Source organism: Hemibagrus wyckioides, linkage group LG24 (assembly GCF_019097595.1).
Source record: "Hemibagrus wyckioides isolate EC202008001 linkage group LG24, SWU_Hwy_1.0, whole genome shotgun sequence".
NCBI classification, from domain to species: Eukaryota; Metazoa; Chordata; class Actinopteri; order Siluriformes; family Bagridae; genus Hemibagrus; species Hemibagrus wyckioides.
The window spans coordinates 18,514,310-18,541,116 of NC_080733.1; the positions used below are offsets into that span (position 1 = coordinate 18,514,310).

The 26,807-nt window shown below is 40.0% G+C and overlaps 1 protein-coding gene across 9 annotated transcripts in view; it reads left to right on the forward strand.

Annotated features, from left to right (window-relative positions):
- Window positions 1–26,807, forward strand: part of LOC131344713 (NACHT, LRR and PYD domains-containing protein 12-like) — a 103,078-nt gene that overhangs the window by 25,714 nt on the left and 50,557 nt on the right. For 7 of the 9 annotated variants that reach the window (XM_058377148.1, XM_058377155.1, XM_058377150.1 and 4 more), the window contains 5 exons: window positions 2,571–2,744; window positions 5,732–5,905; window positions 6,206–6,379; window positions 23,063–23,236; window positions 23,584–23,757. In XM_058377148.1, coding sequence (XP_058233131.1) covers window positions 2,571–2,744; window positions 5,732–5,905; window positions 6,206–6,379; window positions 23,063–23,236; window positions 23,584–23,757 — 870 coding nt within the window. Of the gene's footprint in view, window positions 1–2,570; window positions 2,745–5,731; window positions 5,906–6,205; window positions 6,380–23,062; window positions 23,237–23,583; window positions 23,758–24,060; window positions 24,235–24,522; window positions 25,077–26,807 lie in introns of those variants that run through there. The other 2 variants (XM_058377154.1, XM_058377151.1) reach the window with 2 other exon arrangements.

The window sequence follows — 26,807 nt, forward strand, 5'->3', positions numbered from 1 at the left end:
ATACCTTCGACCATTTAACCTGGAGGATTATAAAACACCAAACACCATTATTGGTCAGTCCAGTTCCACAATCTTGCCAGCTAGAACATAAGATAAGATTGAAATAACACCCAAGGTGCAGATTCAGTGGCAAATCCACTAAATACTGCCATGCCAATGGTCTGGTCCAGTCAGACAACCACACCAACCAATTTTGCGGTGTCCGGATGATCAGTTACAATGAGAGGTAAATCTCTTTCACGCAGTCCGGCGTCCTAATAGTTACCACAAGCGGACACAGAAGCAATTCTCAGAAGGCTATACAAACCCAAAAGCCTGAAACCTGCTGCAAAGTTGCTTAGCCAACCATTAGCTGGGTAGCTACAAAACATACTGTCAAATTACAAGTTGCTAATTAAGCTATTTAAAACAAATCTTTATTAAAAAAAATAATAACATACCTGATAACCGTCAGTTTAACCCACATGAGGATGCCCTTTAGAGATGACCATTACAAGCATCCCGTCTGGCTCCTCAGTCCACACTAGAAATTAAGCAGTCCCAAGTAAACCCTGCATAACAAACAAATAACAAACAATCTGCCATAAGCATGCAATGAACAATTGCATGTGAACTCTTACCTCACAGGCATTACCACTCCGGAAATGTGGCAATGCTAGGTAGGGGTGCTTTCCAATGATTTTTACTAATGTTAATTTTATACCTTTGGAACGAGAGCCCAATTAAGACCCACCCCGATCTCTTTTAAAGTGACAGTACTGCTACATAATGATCACACAGGTTCATAATTCTGTATTTTCCTAAATATGAAGTAAAAGTTAAAAAAAAAAACCTTTATTCTGTTTGGGATAAATTTGCAGACTTTGTCTTGAACCTGGTTGTTCCTTAAGAAAAAAAATCAGTAACTGTTTGAAACTGTTGTATTCATTGTGATGATATGCAACACCCTTGCATCTGTTGAATCTAGGCTCATTGGGGTCAATTGGAATATAACATTAACCACTCTTCATGGCATGCATACTTGAATTAATACTAATACTGGATTGAATATAGAAAGCATAATCACACTACCATAGGTTAAAGCTATCATAGATCACTATCTTAACTTATTTAAAGTATTTATTAGTCAAATAATGTGCACTTCACCATGCCATCATATCAAACATACAATCACATTAGGTGACTAAGTGTTTAGAGGCAACACTCGAGTACACTTAGGGTAATGGAGCACCACTTAAAATAAAAAAGAATCAGAGATTAATTTGGATCTGGATTGGAACAAAATAGAATGTATTCATGCTTACATACAAACTCTCTGTGCTCCTGAACAGCTATTGATAATAACCTTTGTTAAAAAAATGTTTTTCATTGTACACAAAGATTGAGATGTTTTTGAGTCCTAAACACTCATTTGAAGGCTTTGTAGGAAAAATCTTTACCCCTCTCTGTAGTCTTCATTATTCTAGGTACAAATGAATAGCCTGTACCAACTGATCAAAGCAAATATTGTGGATCATAAAGAGATTTTCTCTTAAGATTTATAAAGAGCAATGACAAAGTTAGAAAATGGAAATAGTCTTTTCTTGGGTATTTGGGGCAAGTCAAGCATTTATATCAGATTCTTCAGGTTTCCATCACCCATCTCTTTATTTCCTTAGGTCTGAATAGGCAATGGGCTGCAATAAATGAGAATTCCCATAATGTACCACATTTTTAAAGCATTGAAGGAAAATTCTATAGGCATCTGTCATTTTGAAAGTATTCAGTGTAAGCTTGCATGGTATTCTTTGTCTTTTCTATGCCAAAGACATGGAACCTCAAAACCGTTCTAGTAGTGTTATGCAAACAGATAATCCTTTGGCAGGTGCTCATCCAGAATGAGTTGTGGAACAGTGCATTTCTGTGTTTATGATATAAATGCGAAAGCATTTACTGTAGAGTAAAGTTTTACAACTTCAAGTGAACAACTGCAGCAAATCACTCTGAAAAGCCAGCAGTGTGTGGGACCTAATGCTGCTAGATACCCTGAAATCTAGCTGTTTCTCCTCCAGATAAGTGAATTTTTTTAAGATGAACTTTTTTATAGATGAATATATCATAAAATGATCATTTTCATCACAACCTGTACATGCCCTGTTGTTGCCAAGGTTTGCTAGCTAGTTTACTGGTGTTGTGTTCATGATCAACTGCAGCATAAATGAATGCCAAGTGTGAAAAATCTTACTGCTTACCCAAAAACTATTTACTGCTTACCCAAATCTGGAATATACCATAAATAGACTTTCCTGATTCACTCATTCATTCATTCATTCATTCATTCATTCATTCATTCATTCATTCATTCATTCATTCATTCATACCTTTAGTGCCTAAACAATGTTCAAAGTGGCTATATATTACAGATAAACAGAGAGATTGTTGTAAAATAGGTTCAATTGTTCACTTGGCATATGAAAAAAGACAAACAAAAATAGACTTCAACAGAGTTTTTACAACCTTGTCCACCAGAATGAGTTGCTGTAACACAACCTGTGAGTTAGATTTGACATGTGGTCATTGTCTCTCTGCAGGTTGTGTTACTGTGGTGTCTTAGATGAAGGCTGTGCTGCTCTGACTTCAGCTCTGAGATCAAACCCCTCACACCTGAGACATCTGGATCTATCTAGGAATAAACTCAGAGACTCAGGAGTGAAGAGTCTCTCTGCTGTACTGGAGAATCCTCACTGTAAACTGGAGACACTGAGGTAAGATCATCTCTCTAATAGTGTCACAAGGCAGCCTGGGCGTGAACACCAGAGGGAGCCCTTGCCTGAGTATTAACCCTCTCTGCCCTACTTCCGGTACAGAGGGGTATTTAAGCAGCGCGCCACCTTCACCCCAGTGCGAAGCATTGTTTCCATTTAGTGTCACTTGCCAAGCCTTTATTCTTTTCTCGTTAGTTACATTGTGTATGACCTTGCCTGTTTATTCTCTCCTACGAGTTTCGGATTTGCGATTTTGTCTAGTTTGCTTTGTGTTAGTCTTTCTGGTATTTTCGACCTTTTGCTTTCGTTTTCCTGACCTCGATTACCTGCCTGCTGTTATTCAATAAATCTGCTAATGGATTCTAATACACCAGCACCTGACAATTCCTTACAAATAGTCATATGACCTGCTCCTCAGTAAGACACATTCTCTAATAGTGAGACTGAAGCAGAGGTTTTAGGTTCAGCATTAAATATTCTGAGGAGGAAAATCATTTCATTTAATTGTTATACTGATTAATTCCTATTCCCAATGATCTGATTTAAATTTTAGTCGTGTTTCTGAGTTAAAAATTGTAGATTTTTATATTTGACAACCGAGAGGTGTTAAAATGTAAGAGCAACTCTTTACTTTTGTGTAGAATGTAATATCTTTTGCCTTTATGGAATTCGGCAGACACCCTTATCCAGAGCAACCTACTTTTATCACAACCGAGTAGGTGAGGGATAAGGGCCTTGCTTAGGGGCAATGTGGTGGTCCTGGTATTTAAACTCACAACCTTCTGATCACCAGTCAAACACCTTAACAACTGAGCTACCATTTCCCCATCATTATGAAACCACAAGGGAGCAGCAGCACGGTTACTACTGTACCACATAGCACAATGTGCAAAACTGTATAGGCTAAAAAAGGTATTAACAAAATGCTCCACTAAAAAAGCTGCTGCATTGTATATGCTACTACTGGAACATCCAGACAGCAAGGCATTACAATAATCCTATCTAGAGGTAACAAAAGCATGAACTAATTTTGCTGCATCATATAGTGACATCATATTTCTTATCTTAGATGAAAGAAGACTACCCTAGTGATATTATCTACATGAGCTTCAGATGACAGACCTGAGTCAATAATCATAACAAGGTCTTTTACCAGAATAGAACAGCCATCCAGAGTTACTCTGTAATCAGAAAGCTTACTTCTGGCTCCATGTGGTCCTAGTATGTGCATATGGCTGCATGTGGCTAGGACAACTTACTTTAAGTGCTTAGCTCTATGTTGTGTTATGTAGCACGAGGGTCCTGGAGAAACGTTGTTTCATTTCACTGTGTACTGCATTAGCTATATGGTTAAAATTACAATAAATGCTTCTTTACTTGACTATAAGCAACTTCTGTTTATCCGAGATAAGCAAGATACACAGCACTGAGTGTCCAATTTCATTTACACTCCTCAACTTTTTTAAACTGGTGTCTCTCATCTGGCATTGCTGAAACATATAACTATGTCATCAGCATAACAGTGGACATTAATACCATGTTTATGAATACTTAAACTCAGAGGTAGCATGCACACTCACTGAACATTTTATTACAAACACTATACCAACACTAGGTAGGGCTCTCACTGCTCTCACTGCAGTCTCAGTTATTTGTGGCATGGATTCAACAAGAGGTTGGAAACTTTCCTTTAAGATTCTTCTCCATGTTGACATGATCGCATCACACAGTTCCTGCTGGTTTCTAATGATTTAGTTCTGGAGACCGTAGGCCACTGAGCACATTGTCATGTTAATGAAAGCAGTTTGAGACGACTTTTGCTTTGTGCCATGGTGCATTAACATGCTGGAAGTAACCATTAGAAGATGGTAAATTGTGGTCGTGAAGGGATGTGAGTGGTCAGTACCAATACTTAAATCAGCTGTGTCGGCTCGAGCCACATACACTTCCAGTTTTGTGGTGCCACATCCAGTTTTGCAAAGCACTTCCAGGTCAGCCACCATTTTGAAGCATGTGGCACTATATAAACATGCCTCTAGCTCTGTGTCTTCGCCAGATGGTCTCTCCAGTTTTTATTGTGCCCTGTGAGTCATCCTGCCCTTTTGATTAAGAATTTCTTGGATTTTGACCTTTGCCTGTTCCTGTTCGTCAACCTTGTGTTCAGCACCATTTTACAAGTTTTTCTACCTTTGACCCTTTCGCCTCTTTCCACGCGCCTCTCTGCTTGCCCTCTGCTAATGCAGATTACATGGACTGTATTTGGATTTTGCCTCTTAAATCACCCCTCGGATATTGTTTTTCTCCTATTCAGTGGATTACACTGTGTGAACTCTGCTATTGTGTTTCTCCTGTCCAGTGGATTACTGTGTGGGAACTGTCTAGAGGATTACTGGGTGTTTTTGTGTGCATACTCTATTACTGGAAACTGTTTCTCACCCTGTTTACTGGATTACTGTTTGTTACTCTGCCCCTATGACCAAAGACTTTGAACTGTGAACTGTGCACACTCTTGATGAACACTGTTATCCTGCATGTCCCTGTTACTCTGTTCCTGTGACTTTTAACTGTTAACTGTGCAATGCTGATACTTTAAGCCCCACTTCTACTCATTAAAGCTATTCACCAGAGTCCAGACTGGTGTTCTGCATTTGGGTCTTACTCTGCCCCTTTCTGACAAGCTGTGTCATTCAGATGATGATTGAAGTGTGCCAAGAAATCATAGAGGGATGTTTTTACTAATGTGATGTCATTATGCAGAAAAATGTGTGAGGGGATATGGTGGATACCAGTAAATATATAGGTATGTATAGAGTCAGTTGTTTTTGGTTAAAACTGAACATCCATTAGCTGATCTGGCAAAGACTCAAAAGTAAGTATTTAGTGACAGTAATGACTTGATAGAACTCATAGTAATTGCTCTCATGTAGGTCATGACTAAGATATTATATTTCATAGTCAGTAAAGACATTGTCATTGTCTCTCTATAGGGTGAAGCTTTGTGATGTCACAGATGAAGGCTGTGATGCTCTGACTTCAGCTCTGAGATCAAACCCCTCACAAATGAGAAAACTGGATCTGTCTAAGAATAAACTCAGAGACTCAGGAGTGAAGAGTCTCTCTGCTGTATTGGAGAATCCTCACTGTAAACTGGAGACACTGAGGTAAGATCATCTCTCTGAGAGTCACATGACCTGCTCTTCAGTAAGACACATTCTCTAATAGTGAGACTGAAGTAAAGGTTTTAGGTTCAGCATTAAACATCATGAGGAGGAAAATCATTTCATTTCACTTTAACACTGATTAATTCCACATTGGTGACTAACAGTTAGATCATCTCTCTCTCTCACACACACACACACACATACAGCATTTGTTACACTATATAGTGTTGTCCATCAGTCAAACAAACATTGTGTGTCCTGAACTGAGAGAGTGAAGAGTGTGTCATTGTCTCTCTGCAGGTTGAAGCTTTGTGATATGACAAATAAAGGCTGTGCTGCCCTAACTTCAGCTCTGAGATCAAACCCCTCACACCTGAGAGATCTGGATCTGTCTAGGAATAAACTCAGAGATTTAGGAGTGAAGAGTCTCTCTGCTGTACTGGAGAATCCTCACTGTAACCTGGAGACACTGAGGTAAGATCATCTCTCTGAGAGTCACATGACCTGCTCCTCAGTAAGACACGTTCTCTAATTGTCACAGCACATACAGATCCTGACCGCCAGAGGGAGCCCTCACCTGAATATTGATGGTGCTCATGCTGTTTCCAGTTTTCAGCTCTTTTAAGCAGTTCGCTCCCTCTGGTCTATTGCGAAGCATCGTTTCATAGTGTCTCATGCCAAGCCTTATTAATGCTGTTTTGCCTTTATGTGTATGACCCTTGCCTGTTTTTCTCGTTTCCCTTTGATTCTCGGTTTCTGTTTTGGTTTTGATCGCACTGTTTGCTTTTCGGTTTTTGACTTCTCTGCCTGTATTCCTGACCATGATTTCTGCCTACCGATTTCTTTTTTTTTCCCATTTTCTTTTTTATTTTATTTTCAGGAAGAAAATACATTCATAGGCAAGGGCATACACAACTTCTCAGAATCAAAAATACAAATGAAAAATACAAAATACCAATACAGAATATTGTATGTCCCCAACGCTAGAAAAAGAAAATATCCAAAATATTACTTGTGTTGTATTTTCTATATAACTATATACAACAGAACGAGGGGAACTCCTACGACGTGGTAATTCGTACAAAATTGCCTACAATGCAGTTGTTACACTTCAGGAAAAATCTGGGCGTATTGGTTTAATATAGTCCATCCATTTACTCCAAATCTGAAAGAAGACTTCCCTTTGAGTTCTCAATGAGAATGATAATTTTTCCATTACATACACTATATTGCCAAAAGTATTCGCTCACCCATCCAAATAATCAGAATTAGGTGTTCCAATCACTTCCATGGCCACAGGTGTATACAATCAAGCACCTAGGCATGCAGACTGTTTTTACAAACATTTGTGAAAGAATGGGTCGCTCTCAGGAGCTCAGTGAATTCCAGCGTGGAACTGTGATAGGATGCCACCTGTGCAACAAATCCAGTCGTGAAATTTCCTCGCTCCTAAATATTCCACAGTCAACTGTCAGCTGTATTATAAGAACGTGGAAGTGTTTGGGAACGACAGCAACTCAGCCATGAAGTGGTAGGACACGTAAACTGTCGGAGCGGGGTCAGCGGATGCTGAGGTGCATAGTGCGAAGAGGTCGCCAACTTTCTGCAGAGTCAATCGCTACAGACCTCCAAACTTCATGTGGCCTTCAGATTAGCTCAAGAACAGTGCGCAGAGAGCTTCATGGAATGGGTTTCCATGGTCGAGCAGCTGCATCCAAGCCATACATCACCAAGTGCAATGCAAAGCGTCGGATGCAGTGGTGTAAAGCACGCCGCCACTGGACTCTAGAGCAGTGGAGACGCGTTCTCTGGAGTGACGAATCGCGCTTCTCCATCTGGCAATCTGATGGACGAGTCTGGGTTTGGCGGTTGCCAGGAGAACGGTACTTGTCTGACTGCATTGTGCCAAGTGTAAAGTTTGGTGGAGGGGGGATTATGGTGTGGGGTTGTTTTTCAGGAGCTGGGCTTGGCCCCTTAGTTCCAGTGAAAGGAACTCTGAATGCTTCAGCATACCAAGACATTTTGGACAATTCCATGCTCCCAACTTTGTGGGAACAGTTTGGAGCTGGCCCCTTCCTCTTCCAACATGACTGTGCACCAGTGCACAAAGCAAGGTCCATAAAGACATGGATGACAGAGTCTGGTGTGGATGAACTTGACTGGCCTGCACAGAGTCCTGACCTCAACCCCATAGAACACCTTTGGGATGAATTAGAGCGGAGACTGAGAGCCAGGCCTTCTCGTCCAACATCAGTGTGTGACCTCACAAATGCGCTTCTGGAAGAATGGTCAAAAATTCCCATAAACACACTCCTAAACCTTGTGGACAGCCTTCCCAGAAGAGTTGAAGCTGTTATAGCTGCAAAGGGTGGACCGACGTCATATTGAACCCTATGGATTAGGAATGGGATGTCACTTAAGTTCATATGCGAGTCAAGGCAGGTGAGCGAATACTTTTGGCAATATAGTGTATATATTATGCACTGTATCAATCCATTCCTCAATTGTGGGTGACTCTGGTTTTAACCACTTTCTAGTAATTGCTTTTTTACTAGCTGCAAGAAGAATTAACATCAGTTTTCTATCCTTATTGTTTCCCCCTTCTAGAATGATGTCACCAAAATATAAAGATTCGCAAGTAAAACTGATCTCCATTTCAAAAACAGCTTCCAGATTACTTTTGATTTCTTGCCAATAAGGGATAAGTTTTCGACAAGCCCAGAATATATGATAATGGTTAGCTTGCCTTTCCCCACACAATCTCCAGCAGTCAGTATTATTTCCTCTGTGTATCTTCTGTATAGGAGTACTAAAGAACCAAATGACATTCTTCCAACCAAATTCTCTCCATGTTGCTGAACTTGTAGATTCCCATTGTACATTCCCATTTACAAATTTTCCCCCAATTATCCTCTGAAATATTCAGATTTCCTTCTGTTCTCCATTTGTCTCTGACATATAATGTGTTCTCCTGTACCATTTGCAGAAATCCATTATATAACTTAGAAATTATCTTATTGCATGGCTGAGCTTTACACACTGATAAGATCACCTTTATTGTTCCTGTCTCCACTATCTTCAATACTTCTGATTTAATTTTACATTCTACATAATGCCTTACCTGAAGATATCTATAGAAGTCGCTCTGATTAAGCCCATACTTTCCCTTTAATGATTCAAAGCTTTGAAGTTTACCCTTGTTAAACAATGTATAATAGTTTGTAATACCTAGCTTAGCCCATATTCTGAAACGGTCATCTATTCTATTCGGGGTGAAGTCAGTATCATAGGCACACCATCTTAATAATCTCGTTGCATTTTCCAAATCACCCATTTTCTTTATTTGCTGCCAGATTTTAAATAATAAGTTGATCCATGGGTTTGTTTCCTTACTCAATCTAGTTCTTAGTTTGTTATTGGCAACCAGAGCAGGTAGTGGAAGCTCGTCCATCATTCCTCTCTCTATTTCGATCCATCTTGCTGAGTATATTGGACTGCACCAACAAACAAGTGGCCTTAGTTGAGCTGTGTAATAGTACTTTTGAAGGCATGGAAGGCCTAGCCCACCATTTTCTTTACTTAATTGCAATATTTTAAATCTTACTCTAGGTTTTTTGCCCTGCCATAGAAATCTAGATATTAACTTATGCCATTCTGTAAATTGCTGATTTGGTATTTCTATTGGAAGTGTTTGAAATAGATATAACAGTTTTGGTAGAATTATCATCTGCACAGAGTCTACTTTTGAACTTAAACTGTAGAGAGGAATAAGGTTTCAACGGAGTAGATCAGATTTTATTTTTTTTATTAAGGGGACTGTAATTTAAATCAAATAATTTAGAGTGATCACCAGACATAATTACTCCTAAAGTAATGGTGAGATGGGACATCCCTGTCATTTCCCTGTTTCTAAATTAAAAGGGTCTGATAAATCTCCGTTGATTTTAATTCTTGCATATGGTTTATTATATAGTGTCTCAATTATTTCTATAACCTTATTATGAAATCCAAATTTTGCCAATACCTTGTAAAGGAAACCCCATCTCACTGAGTCGAAGGCTTTCTCTGCATCTAAACTCAGTAAAGCTGCTTCCACCTTATGGTTTGAAATGTATATGTAGAGTTCTTCTGATATTGTCTGATACTTGCCTTTGGCAGATAAAGCCTGTTTGGTCTAAGTTAATGAGGTTTGGAAGAATCTTTTCTAGAACACTAATTGGGCGATAGTTACTACATTCCATTCTATCTTTTCCCTCCTTTGGAATAACTGAAATTATCGCTTCTCTCCATGAAGGTAATATTTCCCTTTTTTGTATTACCCAATTGAATGCCTTTAATACTGTTGGGGCCAAGTGGTAAAACATGGTTTTATACCATTCTCCCCTGTCTGGGTATTTCTAATTTTATTAATGGTTCTATCTGCTGTTTGTTTTCTTAGTCTATAGGATAACAATTTTAATGATTTTCCTCCTACTTCGTAATACCTTTGTTTAAGGAACAGGAGTTTCTTTTGTATTTCTGTAGAGTATATTTCATCTATTTCTTTAACTATTTTTTTAATATCCTGCTTCACCTTATGGTTCATTGTGGCCCTGTGTTCTTCCTGTAGTCTTTTTAGTTTAATTTCAAGGTCTTGTAGTTTCTGCTTTCTGAGTTTCTTTAAATTAGTCGTGAGTGCAATAATTTTACCTCTTATAACTGCTTTCAATGCATCCCAGGGTATCAATGGTGTCACCTCCTCATTATCATTTATCTCTAAATATGATTTAATCTCATTTCCCAAATTTTGTTTGACTTGAGAATTATTCAAGATATCTGAATTCATTCTCCATACCGTAGATCTAGGTTTTCTATCCAGGCCCATCGACATATAAATGGGACTATGGTCCAAGATATCCATTGTACCCAGTTCACAATGTTCAATCAGATGCAGATCTTTTTTAAAAACAAAGAAATAATCTATTCTGGAGTATGTCATATGAGGATTCGAATAGTGGGTGTAATCCCGGACCCTAGGATTTAGTTCTCTCCATGCAGCCATGATTCCTATTTCCTTGAACAAGCCATCTATCTTTTTAATTAGTGACTTTGATTCCCTGATGTTTTTAGAACTATCCAACTTGGGGTTTAAACGTATGTTAAAGTCCCCTCCACACACTAGAATTCCTTGAGCTTTAGTAACAGTTAAATCAAATACATCCCGATAAAAGTTCCACTCGGAACCAGGTGGAGCATAGACGCTCAAAAAACTAGTTAAGTTTCCCTCTACTTTCCCTGTTATCATTATAAATCTTCCTTCTTTATCTTTTATCTCGGATATGTGTTCATAGTTCACCTTTTTGGATATAAGTATGGCCTTGCAACTTTGTGGAATACTCCAGAACCTCTTCAACTTAAGCCTGCATCTGGGGAGGGTTCCAGTTCTATGGAAAACATCATGCCTAGTACCGGTACCTAAGGTTGCACGGCCCTGTGCCCATAATGATTACAGGCCTGTAGCGCTGACCTCTCATTTGATGAAAGCTTTTGAGAGACTGATCCTCAGTTCCATGCAACCCCTCGTCAAACCCTTCCTTGATCCCCTACAGTTTGCGTACCAGCCTCAACTCGGAGTGGATGATGCCATTATACATCTGCTTCACTGCACCTACACCCACCTAAAGAAACTGGGGAGCTCTGTGAGGTTTATGTTTTTCGACTTCTCAAGTGCTTTTGACACCATCAGGCCCACCATACTTGGAGAGAAGTTGAAGAACATGAATGTGTACACTCATCTAGTTTCATGGATTGTGGACTACCTCACCGGACGTCCCCAGTATGTCCGAATTCAGAACTGTGTGTCTGACACCATGATCTGCAGCACTGGTGCTCCTCAGGGAACAGTCCTTTCTCCCTTCCTCTTCACCCTGTATACATCGGATTTCAGACACAACTCAGAATCCTGCCATCTTCAGAAATTCTCTGATGACTCTGTGATTGTCGGATGTATCCAAGGAGGTAACACCTTAGAGTATCAGACAGCAGTGGACAAATTTGTCACCTGGTGTGAACTCAACCATCTACAGCTCAATGTTGGGAAAACAAAGGAACTGGTAGTGGGCTTTAGAAAATCCAGAACCCCAGCCTCTCCTTTGTCTGTCCTTGGAGAGAAAGTTGAGATTGTTGAGGATTACATATACCTGGGAGTCCACACTGACAACAAACTGGACTGGACACTAAACTCAACAGTGCTCTACAAGAAAGGACAGAGTAGGCTGTATTTCCTGAGGAGGCTCAGGTCCTTCAACGTCTGCAACACCATACTGCGGATGTTCTACAAGTCTGTGGTGTCTAGTGTCATTTTCTATGCAGTGGTCTGTTGGGGATGTAACATGAAGGTGGCAGAGAGAAATAAACTGGACAAACTAATCAGGAGGGCTGGCTCTGTACTTGGCATGGAGCTGGACCCAGTTCATGTTGTTGTTGAGAAAAGAATGCTGTCAAAACTCCACTCAATCCTGGACAACCCTTCTCATCCACTACACAGTGTGCTGGTTAATCAGAAGAGCACATTCAGCCAGAGACTGATCACTGCCAAGTGTAGCACTGAGCGCTTTAGGAAATCTTTCAGCCCTGTGGCAATAAAACTGTACAATTCCTCCCTTTAAGTGTTGGGACATTTTCATTTTCATGTGCAATTTCATGCGGAATAGTGCTTTAGTAATTATAGGCCTTTTCATGCACATTACAATTTCACCATTTTTATTTTTTTTTCCAATAATGTACAAACAGCTGTACCATTATCACCTAATTACAATCCTTGTGTACAATATTACAGCTCTACACTAATATTTGTACAGTATTTGTGTAGTATTTTACAGATAGCACAAGCTGTCTGTAAAAAGTTTCAGAAACGGCAAAAAGCAGGCTGTGCATCACATAAACGAATCACCGGAGATTGTTACTAGTGATGAAGAAGCGTTTCCAATACACAACTTAACAGGAGCAAAAATAACAAAAGTAGACACAGCTTCACATATGGATGTAATAAATGAGGATATGAAGCTAGTCAGTGTAAGTGTTGAGAATGCAGAAGATAGGGATAGGTGGAGAGAGATGTTTTGCTGTGGTGACCCCTGAAGGGAAAAGCCGAAGGAAGAAGAAGAAGACACAGCTTCACATAAATGAGAACATGGTTGAATTTGAAGTGGATATGGGCTGCAGTGAGACAATTTTGACAAAAAATGAATACGCCAAATTATAGACAGCACAGGGTACAAAACAGCTGCAGGATTGCTCAAAGACTTTAAAAACATATACAGGTGAAAGGATACAAACACTAGGAGCAGCAGAAGTTACTGTAAAGTACAAAAACCAAGTCAAACAGCTACCAGTCATAGTTGTAGCAGGCCCAGAACCAAACCTCTTAGACAGGACATGGATAAAAGAGCTGGGAATGAACTGTTTTTGTACATAAGATGGAGCAGCAATAGCTGACATTTAAGTATGTGCTAAGGCAGAATGAAGATTCAAGATTTAAGAAGCTTTATTGTCATTTCAACCACATATAGCTGATGTTTTCAAGGAGGCACTGGGAAATTGGAGAGGCCCACCAGCGAAAATGTACATAAAAGAAGGTGTAGTTCCAAAGTTCTTTAAACCCAGGCTGGTGCCTTATGCTATGAGGAAGAAAGTAGAGCTTGAGTTAGAGAGACTCACAAACCAGGGGATTATTGAGCCAGTGATTGAAATACTATTGAACTACTGATTGTGCCTGTATTAAAGCCTGATAATTCACTGTGTATCTGTGGAGACTACACATTCACATTCAATCAGGTGTCAAAGCTCAAGCAGTATCCAATACTGAAATTGGAGGGCTTGTTTGAAAAGTTGTCAGGTGGTGAAAAGTTCAGTAAACTGGACCTGAGTCATGCTTATCAACAAGTGACACTTGATGAAGTATCCAAGCCATATGTCACTATTAACACACACAAGAGTCTGTTCCAGGTGAATCATCTTCAATTTGGGGTATCTTCCAGTCCAGCTATATTCCAATGGATGATGGAGAGCCTGGTGACTGGCATCCCAAATGTGGCCATCTATTTGGATGATATCTTGCTGACGGGCCGGAATGACTAAGATCACCTGGCAATGCTGAACCAAGTGTTGGCACAGCTGCAGGAAGCTGGACTTCGGCTAAAGCGCAACAAATGTACATTTATGGAACAGGAGTTCCTTCTCAACCTCAAAGACTTAAACATTAGCTTTTTCTTTTTGAAGCATTAGGGGAAGCAAAATGGAAGCTGTTTTTTCCAGTGTCATCATGTTAGAGTCTTGTATACTCTTCAATAGTTCTATCATGGTTTCAGGATCTGACTGTCACTGGGTGTGGGATGACGGCATTCGCAATCTCATCCGCCTGGTTGGGTTTTTCTAAAACAGTCACATCGACGGTCATCTCATAGGAGTCAGTACTGATCTGTTCTGTTATGCACCAGTACTTCCCTTTGCCTAATCTAGTCATGTTAGTCAAGAAGAACGTGACAGTGCTGCCTTGTTTACTCCAACTGCAACCTCCTGGTCTGCGACCCTTCAGGGAGTTAGGAGTGCTGCACCAAATTGTTGCCCAATCTCTTGGCTCACATGAGTGTCTATACAGAGTGCACCCATGCACAGAAATTCCCTTTGTTTGTCATAAACAGTGGAACAAGTAATTTATCCATTTTCAACCTCTTTGAGCTGGAACTATAATTTAACCAGAGCAGGATTGTCTTTGAGGTAATTTGAAAGGAGAGGTTGTCTTTGCACTGTGGGTGATGGCCACATGGCCAAAGGTGGCAGAACACTGTTTGTGGCTTCACTGAAGTGTTCTTTGACACTCGCCTCCTCCTCTTGGAAATAATCAGTGCCAGTACCACTTTTAGAGAGCTCATCAGTTGAGCTGATATAATCTTCCCGTGTGGTTTGTCCATGGATGCAGACATCAATGTTTTCAGAAGTCTTTGTGATGATAATGGGAGATGAAAGCTTCGGTGTATTGTGGGCCACTGAAGAGTCACTCTTGTAACTACAAGGTCTGGTTCAGCTATCAGAAGGAATCTGATTGAGCTAGCAAGTTGTGTAAAACCTGTGTTTTATTGGTCGAAAGAGTGGTAGTTCCAAAGCACTTACTTACTGGTTAGTCCTTTTTTGGCAAACTTCCTCAGTACGATGTCTGGTACTGTGTAAATTTCTGAGATGTGGACAATAAAAATGCAACTTGCTGTGACTCTGCCAGTGAAAGGAGATTTTGAAACCTTAACTATTAATCTTCACCCTACTTTGTCTGGTGAGGCTTCACCCTTCTTCCTTATATTGGTGCTCAGAGTGCAGGCACGCCCGTTTACGCACTCGTCCCACCTCACCGAGGCTCCACCACACCAGATTACTCATAGGGACTTAGCTTGACTCTGGGGGAGAGAAAAGTGGCCCCACCCAACTTGTTCGGCAGTCCTTTTTTATGATATCAGTTTGGTAAAAAAGTGCATGTGTTATCAGAAGGTCAACTAATCTAGTGCCCCATAGATGGTTCTCTTCGGGAGTCGAAGTGATGACTGATAGTTCAGCAATCAGGGAGTAAGTTTGTTTTAAGTCTTTTTCACTTGTTTCTGTGTGCCTCTGAACTGCTAATCTTCATACTACAACAATTGTATCTCTACCATGGATGTTATTCTCCTTTACCGCCGTCAGGGGACCCTGGCAACGCTGAATCTCTTCAACTGGAAGTTTGAAATGTAGTGCTGCTTCGTTGTGGAGTATGCTGTGTATCGTCCGCCACAGGCTCATGCTCCGGCTTCTGTCCTTGACTGGTGTCTCCTGAGTCCTGTCTCGGTACAGGCACTCATTTGCAGTTGCTGGTGTGAATCCTGTTAGCTCTTTCAGTGCTCTTTAATTCAATTCAATTCAATTTTATTTGTAATTTTTAACAAAGAGCATTGTCTCAAAGCAGCTTTACATGAGAAACAACATAAGAAAACAACAAACATATGAACAGACAAACAGACGGACAGTCCTAGATGTTATCCCAAGTGAGCAAGCCTGAGGTGACTGAGGCAACTGTGGCAAGGAAAAACTCCCTTAGATGGTATGAGGAAGAAACCTTGAGAGGAACCAGACTCAAGAGGGAACCCATCATCATTTGGGTGACAATTGTGTGACGCCGATACAGCATGTGTATAGTGTTATGTAAATCAATAAGGAGGTTGTTGACCATGGTGCTGCTTGAATATCCCAATCCTCACAAGCAGAACCCGGCTGGAGCTGGTCCATCTCCGGATGCCACTGGAGCCGGCACAGTCTCTGTATGCCTCGGGATGGGTAGAAGAAGGGAAACAATGGAACAGCATTAGTGTAGCTGCTGTTCATAATATTAGCAGCACTAGCTGAATGTGCATTTAATCAGATGTACTGGAGCACAAGGTTATGGGATGTGTTAGACGTATGCCAGGCTAAAGAGATAAGTCTTTAGTCTACATTTAAACTGGGAGACTGTGTCTGAACCCCAAACACTGTCAGGAAGACTATTCCAAAGTTTTGGAGCTAAATACAAAAACGCTCTACCCCCTTTTGTGGACTTTGATATTCTGGGAACTACTAGAAGTCCGGAATTTTGTGATCTTAAAGAGCGTGGTGGATTGTAACGTGTTAGGAGACTGGAGAGATAGGTGGGAGCTAAACCAATTAGAGCCTTGTATGTGAGTAGAGCTAGTTTATAGTCAATTCTAAACTTAACAGGTAGCCAGTGCAGGGATGATAATATTGGGGTTATATGATCAAATTTTCTTGATCTGTTAAGAACTCTGGCGGCTGCATTCTGGACTAACTGTAGCTTGTTTATTGAAAATGCAGGACAACCACCTAGTAATGCATTACAATAGTCCAGTCTGGAGGTCAGGAATGCATGAACTAGTTTTTCTGCATCAGATACAGATAAAATGTTCCTAAGCTTGGCAATATTTCTAAGATGGAAGAAGGCTGTTTTTGTGATATTGGAAATATGATTTTCAAAGGATAAGTTGCTGTCTAATATTACACCCAGGTCTTTCACTGTTGAGCTAGTAGTAACAGTGCATCCTTCTAGGTGCAAGCTGAATTGCGAGAGCTTCTCTGTACTAGTTTTTGGGCCAATAAGTAATATCTCTGTTTTGTCAGAATTTAATAATAGGAAATTATCGGTCATCCAATCTCTAATATCTTTAACACACTCAGTTAGTCTAGACAAATTAGATATTTCATCTGGTTTTGATGAAATATATAACTGGGTATCATCGGCATAACAATGGAAACTAATCCCATGCCTTCTAATGATGTCACCCAATGGAAGCATGTATGCTGAGAAAAGCAGAGGTCCTAAAACTGACCCTTGCGGGACCCCGTATTTCACTGGCACTATACTGGACAGTTCTCCATTTAAATCTACAAAGTGGTATCAATCAGACAGGTAGGATCTAAACCATTTTAATGCCTGTCCCTGCATGCCTATGTGATTTTGTAAGCAATCTATGAGGATATTATGATCTATAGTGTCGAATGCAGCACTAAGATCAAGCAGGACTAAAATCAAGATACAGCCTTGGGCTGAAGCTAAAAGCAAGTCATTAGTGATTTTAACTAGTGCAGTTTCTGTAGTATGATGGGGCCTAAAACCTGACTGAAATTCTTCAAGGATATTGTTTTCCTGTAGGAAGGAACATAATTGAGCTGACACCTTTTCTAATATTTTAGATATAAACGAAAGGTTTGAAATCGGTCTGTAATTTGATATTTCATCAGGGTCTAGTTTCGGTTTCTTAAGAAGAGGCTTAATAACTGCTAACTTAAGAGATTTTGGGACATGACCTAGAAGTAACGAAGAGTTAATAATATTGAGAAGAGGCTCTCCAGCTGCATGTATCACTTCTTTCAGCAATCTAGTTGGAATTGGGTCCAACAAACATGTTGTTGGTTTAGCCGTGGCGATAAGTTTAACTAGCTCTTCCTGCCCTATGCTAGTAAAGCATTGTAGCTTTAAGTGTGGAGATATAGGCTGGTCTGGATCACCGGATGCTGTCAGTGGTTGAACATCCAATATTTTGTTCCTGATACTATCAATTTTTTTAGTGAAGAAGTCCTCACTACTAAACTGTGCTGAAATACTCTCTCCAGAAATATGATGCTTTGTTAGTTTAGCTACTGTACTAAATAAGAATCTGGGATTGTTCTGGTTTATTTAAATCAGATTGCTCTGATGCTCAGCCCTAGCAGCTTTTAGAGCCTGTCTATAGTTGGCCAGACTGTCTTTATACGCAATTCTAAAAACTTCTAATTTGTTTTTTCTCCACTTTCGCTCGAGGTTACGGGTTGCTGTCTTGAGGGCGTGAGTATGACTATTGTACCATGGTGCAGGTGTTTCATCTCTGACCTTTTTTAGTCGGATGGGGGCAACAGTGTCTAGTGTGCTGGTAAAAATAGTGCCTATGCTGTTGGTTACTTCATCTAGATCATCTGCATTTCAGGGTCTAGTAAGAAGTTGAGACAGATCTGGCAGATTGTTTGTAAATCTGTCTTTAGTGGTTGAGGTTATAGTTCTACCAAGTTTATAACGTGGAGAGACGTGTCTAATATGTTCTACAGGTAGAGTGTACATTAAGAGGTGATGTCATCGCTTTGAGGTAGAACGGTTATATCAGTAACATCAGTCCCATGTGATATAACTAAGTCTAGTGTATGATTAAAACGATGGGTTAATGTTTTGTTTAACCCCAAAGGAATTTAGTAAATCTATAAATGCGAGTGCAAGGGATCTAATGTTCAGAAGCCCAAACTTAAGAAATTGTTTTTCTTTACCTATTTGGTCTTTTTCAGGATTAATTGTGATTAGATTATTTCGAGAGTTATTAACAAATGCATTGGATGTGGTCAGTAGAATCTGGAACTGACCTTGCCAGCACTTAGTTCTCCAGCTCTTTCTACAGAAGTCCTTTACCACGACCCACTCTCAAGGTTTCAGGTCATGCAGTGCTTATTGGTTGGGTTTTGGCAGTGCATCTTTTACCTGTTTGTGAACATCAGATAACACAGAAGACAAGTTTATGCAATAGTTCAACATTCATCCTCACATTCGCCAGTAGTTAGCCTTGGTTTTCCTGGAAGTCCCACTCCGGTGTTTATTGACCTCGAAAAGAGAATTTCAAAAGGGCTTAGATTAGCTCTTCCTCTCACTCATGCCTGCATATGCATTAACACAATGGGGAGGGATTTTACCCATGACAATCCTGTGTCAGCCTAACATTTTGCCAATTTGTTCTTTAGAGTGCCATGCGCAGTCATGTGAGCAGTTTTCTGTTCCAAAATCAGTTGCAACATTGCGTGTGGTACCAACAACGTTAACTCGCTGGAGCCTAGGATATCTTGTGAGGCGTTAACTGCCTTTTCTGCTGCTGCTACTGCTCTGAGACACATCAGAAGTCCAGATGCTACAGATCTAGCTGAGTAATAAGCCACAGGGCGCATCCTGCCCCTGTGTTCCTGAAGCAGAACAGATGTCATACACCCATTCTTTTCATCTACAGTTGTGAATGGCCTATTAGGATCTGGAATACCCAATGTTGGAGTTGATTGTAACATTTGCTTCAGCTGAGTGAATGCTAACTTTGCTTCTTTTGTCCAAGTGGCATGACTATGTGCTTGTAGGCCTTGCCCATTTACAATTACACTCAATGGTGCCTCTAAGACAGCATAGTCAGGAATGAACATTCTGCAATTTGAAACATTCCTAGGAATGACATCAATTGTTTTTTAGTGATTGGTTTTGGAATCTTTTGAATTGCTTCAACTCTGCTTGACTCGAGTCTTTTACCCTCTGCAGAGATCAGGTGTTCTGACAATGTAACCTCGTTTTGAACAAATAGTAATTTGGACAGACTGGCTTTCTGACCTTCTTTAGCAAGGTGACAAAGTAGTGCGATGGTATCTTTCTCACATTGCTCTTTTGTAGGAGCAGCCAATAGGCAATAGTCAACATACTGTAAAAGAACAGACCCCAGGGTGTAAGTGTTAAACCTTCTAGACTAGTGCACTGCACTTCATTATAAATCGTGGGTGACTCACAGTAATCTTGACACAGTCGAGTAAATGTGTACATTTTTGCCATTAAAGGAGAAAGCAAACCAAAACTGGCTATCTGGGTGAACAGGAACATTGAAAAATGCATTAGCCAAATCAACCACTGAGAAATACCTGCTGTCGGTTGGAATCTGATAAAGAATTGTGTAAGGATTTGGAACAACAGTGTCATTCATAGCCTTCAAATCCTGAACAAAGAACCACTCCTCTGGGCCACACATTTTTTTTACTGGAAAGATGGGAGTGTGCACAGGACTGTATGGACATGGAAACATCACTCCAGCCTTCAATAGAGAATTGAAGACTGGGGTGATGCCTGCTATAGCCTCTGGTTTCAAATGATACTGAACTATTGTCAGTCTGAAATCTTTTGGTTGTGATGTGCACACAATTCTTAATCAGCCCTACATCATGTTTACCCATCGGCCACAACTCTTTTGGGACCTTAAAAGTTCAATCTTTGGTATGTGAAAATTCTCAGTTTCTAATCTACACCTACTCGAGGCGAATACCACAGGTTTGGATCAATTCCATCATCTGGAATGATGTCCACACATCTCCCTGTCTGTGTCAACCAATTTAGTGACATGTAATATGCATTCATTTTGGGGCTGTACCAAACAGATAAATCTGAAGTAGGTTTCCAATTGTGACTCTGAGCATGTTTTAGAGTCTAAAATCCCAAATATTGACTGATCAGAGGTTGACTTAGCCAAAGACACGTGTGGAGAGCTATGATTCATTTAGAAAGGATGTGGGTGGCCAGCTTGAGCCAAAACTCGAGATAAGTCAACTTCAGCTACACATCTATGTTCGTCCCAAAACAATCTCTTCAAAATCACATCAGGTTTTTTTAACTTCCTACACCACTCTTTCTTATAATCAACATCAGGCCCCGTGTGTATGTGTGCAGTGCAGTGCAAGTCTTCCGGGGTTGAAATTGTGTGTGTGTGTGACACGTTGTTTAGCTCTAGCCACAAGCTCCTCTCTCACTTTATCACATGCACAGGGGGAGAGTTTCCATTCATACACATAGAACAGGCTTCTGGGATCATACTTAACGAGCTGTGAATCACCCGCATGGTCAATTTCAAGGTCAGTTCTTATCAAAGATTTCAAATCAAAGAGAAGTCATTAGACTTCATTATCAAAGAGGAGTCGACTAGAAATTCAACAGGCATATTAACAACCAAAAGTGTCACAACAGGCAATTTATTGTAATTAGGTGTATCATACTTTGCATATGTACCTACAGTGGTTGTTGTGTCAAACATGCATGTGTTTATTAGCTGAATTAGAAAATTAGGCTTAGGCATTTCATAGCATGGAAAGATTAGACTCACCCGTCCCTGGAGGCTCCTTTAAACCAGACCCCTTTGTACCTCAGTCTCCTTCGTTGTGTTGATTCGTTGTCTCTGATTTTCTGTCAGGACACTCGTTTGTCCAATAACCTGTTTTTCTACAGATGTAACATCCTTGATCATCTCTTCCCATTCCACAACCTCTTCCTAGGCCTTGCTCATGACCTCGACTTCTGCCTTGTCCTCTGGAGCTTGCTTGTGCTCCCACCATTTTAAGCATGGTTAGTTGCACGCTGTGCATTTGATCATTTTTATTTTTAATGGTCTTCTGCGCCTCCGACTCCAACAAATTTTCAGTGTGCACGGCATGTTGTTCAATGGTCCGGAGTTTTCCTGTGTCCCATGTAATGCATGTTTGTTTCACTGACCTTGCAATGTCCTCTTTAAGTCCATTCAGGAAACTGTTTTGCAAACGCACCTTGGAGGCCGTCACTTCTCCGACATTGATGTTATCTGGACAATTAAGTCACTGTGAGCGTCATGAACCTCTGTGAATCAAGTCACATATTCAATCACTGTCTCTGCATCCAAGTTCACATCAGTCTGACACGCACCGTTGTCCGGCCATTGATATTGGATCCTGGAGATATCCAGCCCGAGCTTATCAGCACGTGCCTCAGTTCATGTGAAGTGGGTCTGAACTCTCTACAGAAACGCTGTATTTACACTGAAAACTAGTTTTTCTTGAAGTTCGGCATGCGGACCCTTCGTATTGAGTATGAAGGTGGTGGTCATTGGTCGGGTCATAATTGTCCTGGCACAGCATGGTCACGTCGCTGTGGTGGTGGAGTGGCCTGTCCATGTTGTACTTGATGTTGGGGCAGCTGAGGTTGTGCTGGAGTGGCAGGTCTGGGTGGAAAGCCATTCAGGTCTTCTGGGTCTGTAACAGATTTAAGACACTGCAGAGAAGAGACAGAATTAGCAGGGTCAGTGTTCTTTTTCGATGTGCTCTTTCTGGCTCTCACTTGGGGCTCTGTCATCCACATATGAAATGATGATCTACTTTCTTCCTCCCTACTTTTTCATAGTCTTTCAGTTTATCTCTCAGTATTTTTAGTTGTCTTTCACTAAAACTACCCTTCTCTGGAAACCCACATTCTATCCAAAGCTGTTTGAGCTGTTTAAATGAGTCACAGCCATAGTTAGTTATCATATATTGCATATTTGGGTGTTTACACAATCTATCAAAATCTTTATCAGAATCGCATTTACTTTGTCCGCTCCCCATGATTACCGATCTTAGTTTTCTCAAAGTCTCAAAATTTCTCTGTGTCTCTCAGGATACTCCCAACCTTTACCTTTTGGATTGCCTTTGTCTTTCATCCCATGAAATAGACGTCCCCCTAGACGATTGTAACTTTATCCAAAAAGTTATGTTACTATTTGTTTTACTTACAAAACAAACATCCCTACCCATGTGATTGTGACTTAACCACAGTGGGTTCCAAGCCTAAATCCCACCTCACAGGCTTACCGGGCGACACATCATTGTTCAAAAATAAATGTTACTCCGCTGTCCACCTTCCCTTTGCTAAGATCAAGGATATTAAACAAGCACAGTTTTTTTCTGTTTCTTTTGTGTATTTTTGTATTTTTATTTTTAACTTTTTTAACAGTTTCATTTTTATGTGTCCTGACCTCTGAGAGTGAAGTATGTGTCATTGTCTCTCTGCAGGTTGTGTGATTGTGAAATCTCAGATGAAGGCTGTGATGCTCTGACTTCAGCTCTGAGATCAAACCCCTCACACCTGAGAGAACTGGATCTGTCTGAGAATAAACTCAGAGACTCAGGAGTGAAGAGTCTCTCTGCTGTACTGGAGAATCCTCACTGTAAACTGGAGACACTGAGGTAAGATCATCTCTCTGAGAGTCACATGATCTGATCCTCAGTAAGACACATTCTCTAATAGTGAGACTGAAGCAGAGGTTTTAGGTTCAGCATCAAATATCCTGAGGAGGAAAAGCATTTCATTTCACTGATTAATTCCACACTGGTGCCTAATAATTAGATCATCATCATCACACACACCATTTGTTACACTATTTAGTGTTGTCCATCAGTCAAAGAAACCTGCTGTTTTGCAAGCACATTTTAAAAAAATTTTTTGTATTTTTATTTGATTTTTATTTTTTTTAGTTTCCTTTTTGTGTGTCCTGAACTGAGAGAGTGAAGAGTGTGTCATTGTCTCTCTGCAGGTTGCGTTATTGTAAAATCTCAGATGAAGGCTGTGATGCTCTGACTTCAGCTCTGAGATCAAACCCCTCACACCTGAGAGAACTGGATCTGTCTTGGAATAAACTCAGAGACTCAGGAGTGAAGAGTCTCTCTGCTGTACTGGAGAATCCTCACTGTAACCTGGAGACACTGAGGTAAGATCATCTCTCTGAGAGTCACATGACCTGCTCCTCAGTAAGACACATTCTCTAATAGTGAGACTGAAGCAGAGAAAAATCATTTCATTTCACTGGAACACTGACTAATTCCACACTGGTGCTTAGATCATCACACACACACACACACTCAGCATTTGTTACACAATTTAGTGTTGTCCATCAGTCAAACAAACCTGCTGTTTTTCAGGCACAGGTTTTTTATTATTATTTTTTAAAACAGTTACTTTTCTGTGTGTCCTGAACTGAGAGAGTGAAGAGTGTGTCATTGTCTCTCTGCAGGTTGTATAGATGTGAAATCTCAGATGAAGGCTGTGCTGCTCTGGCTTCAGCTCTGAGATCAAACCCCTCACACCTGAGAGAACTGGATCTGTCTGAAAATGATCTTACAGACTCAGGAAAGAAGCTGCTCTTCAGTCTTAAAGATGACAAACGTTACAAACTCAAGAGATTGAGGTGAGTTATCAATATTTTAAATATATGTGTAAAACAGAAATATTTAGATCTATTCACATTGTTTAACATATATAATATATTTTAGAAGAACAGTCTAAGTAACCTGGTCCCATTCCCATAAAGGGTGATTGATTCTAAACTGGTTCAGATTCAGTTCAGTTCTGAATCATTGGATATTATTTCTGTTTAACTAAACTTTTAATAAATTCAACAAAATTACACTGGTATTTAATGTTAATGCTCAACCTGTCAGCTTTACACATAAACCTTATTTTCTTTTATTTTTAGGGTGGAAAGTGATTTAATCTGATGCAGACTCCAATGAAGACATTCTTTGTTGTTAGATGCACCTAATTCATACAAGCATTTCCTGGGCTTGTTCTTTATTTATTTTTTTTACATGGAATGAGGAATGAGGAACATTTTGGTTAATTTGCTGAGACGTATTTCTGTGCCTGCTTGGTGTGACTAATACCAGGACTAAACATTTACTGAAGATGAATGAATTGTTATCATTATAAATACACACTTCCTCAGTGACACACTACAGGATACAGACAATTAGAGCAGGACTTTGCAGCCTTTTTACATGTTAAGATTCTTTCCAGTTTATTATTATTTTACATTACTGATTAAAAAAAATACTGAATATTGTTCCATTCATTCACATGAATAATCAACTACTGAAATATTTCATTTGTACATCCTACCACACACACACACACACATTGAGGACCAGGTGTGCCAGTTCCACACCTGCAGGATGTGCTGCACCTTTGAGCGGAGCTTCTGCAAAATACATATTTTGCAAAATATGTTATAATACAGCTGATTATCCTACAGTTTCAGTTACTTGATGTTTTTGTTGTTGTTGCCAGATTTTTTCATCCAGGTCCCAGTTTCTACAGGATTCTAAATCCATACTAGATAACTAACTGTCTTTTCCAAATGTTAGCAGTGAACTTCCCTGTTTTTCTCTTGAGTATCATACCTTGGATGATTTGTCTCTTTTGAAATACTCCAAAGCTTTGTACAGGTGGCTGTAGGGTTGAGAGCATTTGCCTTTTCCATGAGGAGTCATCACCTGACTGCAGTACGGCAGAATCTTCGTCACTATGGACACAGAACCACAAAACCGTAGGATTATTTATGGTGAAGGAGTTTACTTTGTATATCAAACAAACACACTTCTTTCTGAGACTGGGATCACACAAACTTCCCCAGAATCATGTGCACTTTACCTGGGGTTGTAACAGTTTTATAACAGGAGTATCAGGACTTTATGACGCCTTCACGCCAGCATTTATTCTGGTCCAGCTGATCAAACGGTTCACACAGCGCATTCAGCTTTACAGTCGGGCAGGTGGAAGGAACACAACACTTTTTCAGCTCCGGACTGTAACCTGTAACTCCACCAAATAAACACAAACCCCAATAACATTCTGAGAAAATGATTAAATAAAAACCACAGTAAAGAGTTTTACTGGATGTTGTTTTTGTGTAAATGTGACTGTCTTGTACCGGTGGTTGCAGCTGGTTCATCCTGCACTGACTTCAGAGGAACATGTTTCTTCTGCAGTGTTCATAATTTCTGAATGTACAGATGCCACATGTCTTTGTCGATGGGTCAAGGTTCCTCTCCCTATTCCACGAGTTTGCATCTGAATTCTTGGTCTGTTAGCCCTTCTGTCTCGGAGATGTATGTTCCCTCCACCACCTCTTTAAGGCAGCAGTTTTCTTTTCCCATCTCTGGACTTTTGGCTGCGATCTGTAACGAGCACTAGTCATAGATGACGGTTTCCTTGCTGAAAGACGAGCTGAGAGACGTGTTGGACATTGGTAGGAAGTGCATCTCGATCAGCTTGTGTTGAAAAAAAAATGTTTTTTGTTTTTCACACCATTCTGTGTAAACTCTTGAGACTGTAGTGTGTGAAAATCCCAGGAAACTCCAACCAGCTCATTTTGCAGCAAAAACCATGCCATGGTTAAAGTCACAAAGATCAGAATTTTTCTTTATTCTGATGTTTGATGTGAAAATTAACTGAAGCTCTTGACCTATATCTGTGATTTTATACATTGCACTTCTGGCTGATTATGAGCAGGCATTCCTAAATTCTAGGAACTGCAGTGTGGTAAAATAAAAATTCCAGATTTCTTTCTTTTTTTCTTTTTTTTTTTACAGTTCTAGTGCAGCAGTTCACAGTTACAGACATTGGTATTAACTCAATAAATATATATAGATTTTTATTTTAAAAAATCATGTTTAATAGTTTAATGAAGTGGAATTGACACAGAAAACAAGTATTGACACAAGATCACAAGTTCTGCAACAAAGCAAGTCCTGTATGCAATTTTAATTCATTATAAAACGGACGATATAATTTGGTAGACCAAACCCACTCACATCAGTTGGCCATGAGCTACAATATCCTGAAAAAATTATTTGTTGTTATATTTAAAAGATGAGTCAAGAACCCAGAACCCTGGGGCTGTGAGGTGTCAATGCTACCTGCTGCACTCCCCTGTTACAGTATAATGCTAGAAGTAGAGTTGTTTATTATTATTATTATTAT